Raw genomic sequence first — 4,490 nt, 5'->3', positions numbered from 1 at the left:
CTCTAGGTACTAAAAAAAAGACTCCCCCCAACGCCCTTCCAGGGTATATTGGGTATTCTTTCGCAACACAGTCCTACAAAAACCCTGGCAAGTCTCTTGTTAATGTACCATTCCCCCCAACTTCATCATTATGATCTTGCATTTGCCCAAGGTCTGATCCCAATCGCTAAAGACCCTCATTATCTCTGTTGAAAATTATTCATAACCTCGTGTCTTTCTAAACACCTCCGCCCATGAAAGCCGCAAGATCGTCGAGATCAAGGAGCTGTCGCTCAAAGGCTTGGCAAAGCTCTGGTGCAGTCATATCCTGGCTCGTTGTCTGTCCATCCTGGGGAGGCACAATCCCATTTGCCATTTCTGGGCTAGGTTGCTGTTTGATATCGGGTACTGTTCCGTGGATTGCATTGGACGGCGGTGGCGAAACTGTGGTAGGGGTGGATGCTCCCCCAGAACCGTTGATAGTTGTAACGCCAGGTCGTCTTGCCAGAACTACAGGAGGCTCACTATCGCCACGCACAGACTCTGAGACAGATCTAGGGTTGCCTTGGCCTGAGACGCTACCTGCGTGGTTCGTCTGCTGGTCATAATCCATCGCATCCGGGTTGGTATCAGCGTTGGATGAGATTTCGTCCTTCACACCTACAGCGTGAGAGGTCGAGCCATGGCGCAAGGAGCCACCATTAGCAGCTGCAGCATCGTTATTAAGCACCCTTTGCATGACGGTGAGGTGTCGAAGCCAGCTGCCCATCAGAGGCCAGTTCTCAGTGCCATCACTCATAAATCGTAAGCCATCCTTGACAATGTGAGCGGCGGTCTCGACAGCGTTGGGCGGTGTGAGGCCCTTGAGAGAAAGGTAGGCAACAGTGGCACTGGCTGTGAAAGCTGAAAACAGCATGAAGATCGGAAAGCAAGGGGTGTGGTCCTTCTCAGAACCTGCCTCGACAGCGGTGAGTAGAGAGATCGTGCCGTGGCAGGAAGTAAAGAGCCGATCAATGATATCGTGACATCGCGCGTTGAGGCGGAATGACTCCAGGTTGAAGTTAACTGAGGTGACTTCCTGCAGCAGGCGCCTTCGATGGACAAAGATCGTTGCGCAATGTAGGAGGCAGTGGAGCATGGCAAAGGTGTAGCCAGAGCCCATCGTCATATGGAGGTTGATCTGACCCGGCTTGTCCACGAACTGCATGGGCAAAGAAGCTCGGAGACCCTCGATCTTGGCGATTAAATCGCCACAGTCCTCCTCGCGGAAACTCGCGAGAGTAGTAGTGGTAAGCATTCCAACAACGTCACGCCAGATTGTCGATGCCAAGACTATGTAACCAAACTCTCCAATCTCAGATGGTGGTTGGTTAGGTGGAACGGCAGTAGGATCAAGCTGCTGTCGCAAAGTCTTGACAAAGACGGTGTTACCGAATGCAAAGTTAATGTCAGAGCAAGGCAAAGGCACATCTGCAGTGTCGAGGGGAGACAGTGCTGCAAAACGTCCCGGTGTACTAGTCAGAAGGCAATCCAAGATGTAGATAAGCCAAACAGTACGCCGAAGAGATTCATCTCGTAAGAACATATCGCCATCTGGGGACGCATGATGGCTGTTCAAGATGCGATACATCTGAACCATGCGTGCCGCTTGCCCCAAGTAGATGTAGGCACGAACGGCATTCCGCGAGCCCCATTCGTGAATAATGATCAAACATAAAGCCTGAATGTCGACGAGATTTGGATGGTCCAAGTTTTGGTTGATGAGGGTCATAGCCTTGGCAGCAAATGTCTCTGCAGCTTGAGTAGGACCTCCATATCGGCGGATCAGACTCGGAGAACTCCTGGAGACAGCATCATGTTAGCAGCGGGGACTTGGCATGAAAATGACGTCTAGATCAGTGACTGGAGGCATTGCGGCCATCGTGATTAAGAGAAAACAGGCTGTGATCTGGAATGCCGTGATTCGGGAAGCCTCGGCTCAAACCCGGTCTACGGCGTGTCGAAGCTCAAACCGGTGCGACCGTCACCGGTCGGTGGATCCACATACCGGGGAGTGAGCGTGTGAGGGATAATTTGACATGGGTAACGACAAAGCAAGAGTAACGTACCTGGCGGCACAAGTCAAAAGACCATAGACCAAAGCAGCATCCAAGGATGCGCTCTTCAGCTGTTGTACAAAAGAGGGCTTGTGAAACGCAACACAGGCTGGAAATGTTTTCGATACAACACGTTCACACTCGGCGATCAGTTCGGGGGTGAGCCTAAGTGCTGCAGTTAGCAAGACTGAAGGAAACAGAGACTGCGAATGGGGTCTAGGGGGTGGCACGGCCCGCGTCAACCTCGAGGGCCTGCGCTTCAATGACCCAAGAATCCAGAAAAGCTCCGGCGTGTATCATTGAGAGTTCGATTCAAGATTTCAGGAAGCAAAAATAGCAATGAAATATTGACAACAGAAACCGACTCAATTCGTCTCAAAAGATACAGCTCTGAAGTTTCACAGAAGACTTTGATGAGAATTCTCGGAGGCTCCCCGTAAGCCGACGGCGATAAAGTGGGTCGCGAGATCGGGGAGAGCAACCAAAGAAGCGCGGGCGCGGGTGTGGTAATGAGAAATGGGGAGCAGGGCAGGGATACGGGGGCCGGCTAAGGGGCTGATGGAGGCATGTCGAGTGGGCGGCTAGCCACTCGGACAAGAAGACGAAGCAGCCTGAGTGTGCCAAAGTCTTATGATGAGACGAGACAGGGAAGCGAGGCCAAGATGACTCGTCTGCCGACCCACCCGGGGTTGAGAAGAGTAGTTTGATAAGACAACTGGAAGATGCCGTATTTGTCGGAGCTGTCTATGCTGACGCGCGACAGTGAGGGCTGTGATAAGATCCGAGTGTGGGGAAATAGGATGTCGGAGAATAGCAACGACAGAAGAAATAGGACAGAAACAATAGACAATAACGGAAATGGACAGCTTACTTATCAGAACCTGTCTGGACATGACGAGCAGCACTGGAGCCTACCACGGGCTGTCGCGTTTCAGCAACAACGCCAGGTCCTGCAGCAGGAAGACTGTCGCGAGGTGGCCGATGAGGATTGGCGTGTCGCGCTGGGCTTTGGCCGTGGTGATGAGCCATGCTCTCTGAAGGCAAATAGCAGTCATGCATTCCCTTTGCGCAGTTCTTGCATGGTGCTCTACCATTTTCATAGACACATTTTGTCTTGCCCTTGCGACAGCGCACGCAAGCACCTCCAGCCCTGAGGGCGGTAGAGCGTACAACGCCAGACGACATTGTCGGCGGCGGCAGACTATTGGAATTGTGAGTGAGAAACGATTGACGACTGTAAGGGTATTGGTAAGTGAATGCTGCTGAGGATGGTGAAATGGCAGCAAAAATGGTTGATGAAAGGAAGAAATTCTCGGGGTGGACTCCGTGTGAAAATAACGGCAGAGGACCGGAGGGCCCCGTGTGAGGAAGGAGGAGGCAAGCGAGGCCGAACGGAAGGCACGCGCGAATTTGGGGGGTTTTCGGGCGGCTGAATAAGGCGGAAGTCCACTACCACGACTTCCACATAGAAAGTGGTAAAAATTGAAGAGAAAAGCAAGACAAAAAGTCTGTCGCTGCAGCGAGTTCAACAGAAGGAATAGCTTACGCACTCGTTAGGAAAGTTGGTAGGCGAAAACAACCGAAATGGCGGCGCCGTGCGATCGGATGAAGGAGATGACCCAAGTCCCGGGGCGATCAAATTGGGTCGGAGAGCCTCTACCTAAGTCCGGCTGTCCAGGCAATTCACACACAATGTCCAGACAACAGTGGGAAAATGGGAATAGCAGTCTCAGACTACTATCGAACAGCAGAAACAAGACCTTTCACAAAAAAAATATCGCGTGTATGGGGCAAGATGGGAGGAAGTGGAAATGAAGAGGAGAAGGGGGCGGAGGAAGCGGAGGTGACTGGCAAGGCAAGGCAAAAGCACGAGGGCGACAAAGCGAGCGGACAGGACAGCCTGAAGACAAAGGCAGGAACATCATCAACAAAAGAGGCAGAAGAAACGGGGGACGGAGAACGGGAAACGGAGGAGAGCCACGGGGGCGTGTGGGTCGTAAACCGACAGGGCAGAGGTTGAAAGAAATCCACCCCCCGAACGTTACAGGCCTTTCTATCACTGTGGACAGAGCTGTAAATCAACTGAGCTCTATCTGAAAGACAAGAATAACCCATAGGTGCACGTCATACATTATAGCGTTTATGTATCGAACCCATGCCGGAGGAGCATCGAAGATGAACAAAACATCGCGATTCAACAGGTATCATTCAAGGTGTAGCTATTTTATTGTAACCCCCATGGAAATGAAGCTTGGAAATCATGCTCGGCCGCTGCCCGCACCGCAAACCAAACTCAGCGCTACGGCCACTTCGGCATCGGGTTTTCAAGAGGGCCGTAGTGTCATCTCCGTGCAATCACTACAATGACTGAGAAGTCTAATTTCTGTAGGTATATAAATAGAGGCGCAAAGCATC

At 51.9% G+C, this 4,490-nt stretch overlaps 1 protein-coding gene across 1 annotated transcript; it reads right to left on the bottom strand.

Annotated features, from left to right (window-relative positions):
* Nucleotides 1-217: 217 nt before the first annotated feature.
* FTJAE_7880 (general repressor of transcription) lies at nt 218-3,260 on the bottom strand (the record flags this gene model as incomplete). Its single annotated transcript, XM_037354639.1, has 3 exons — nt 218-1,820; nt 2,088-2,240; nt 2,947-3,260. 3 exons carry the CDS (start codon nt 3,258-3,260, stop codon nt 218-220), a joined length of 2,070 nt encoding a protein of 689 aa, XP_037205064.1.
* Nucleotides 3,261-4,490: the final 1,230 nt, after the last annotated feature.

The sequence above is a fragment of the Fusarium tjaetaba genome (assembly GCF_013396195.1).
Source record: "Fusarium tjaetaba strain NRRL 66243 chromosome Unknown NRRL66243_c0000160, whole genome shotgun sequence".
Lineage (NCBI taxonomy): Eukaryota > Fungi > Ascomycota > Sordariomycetes > Hypocreales > Nectriaceae > Fusarium > Fusarium tjaetaba.
The sequence above is the reverse complement of the archived record's forward strand: the minus strand, read 5'-3'. Positions and strand labels throughout refer to the sequence as shown.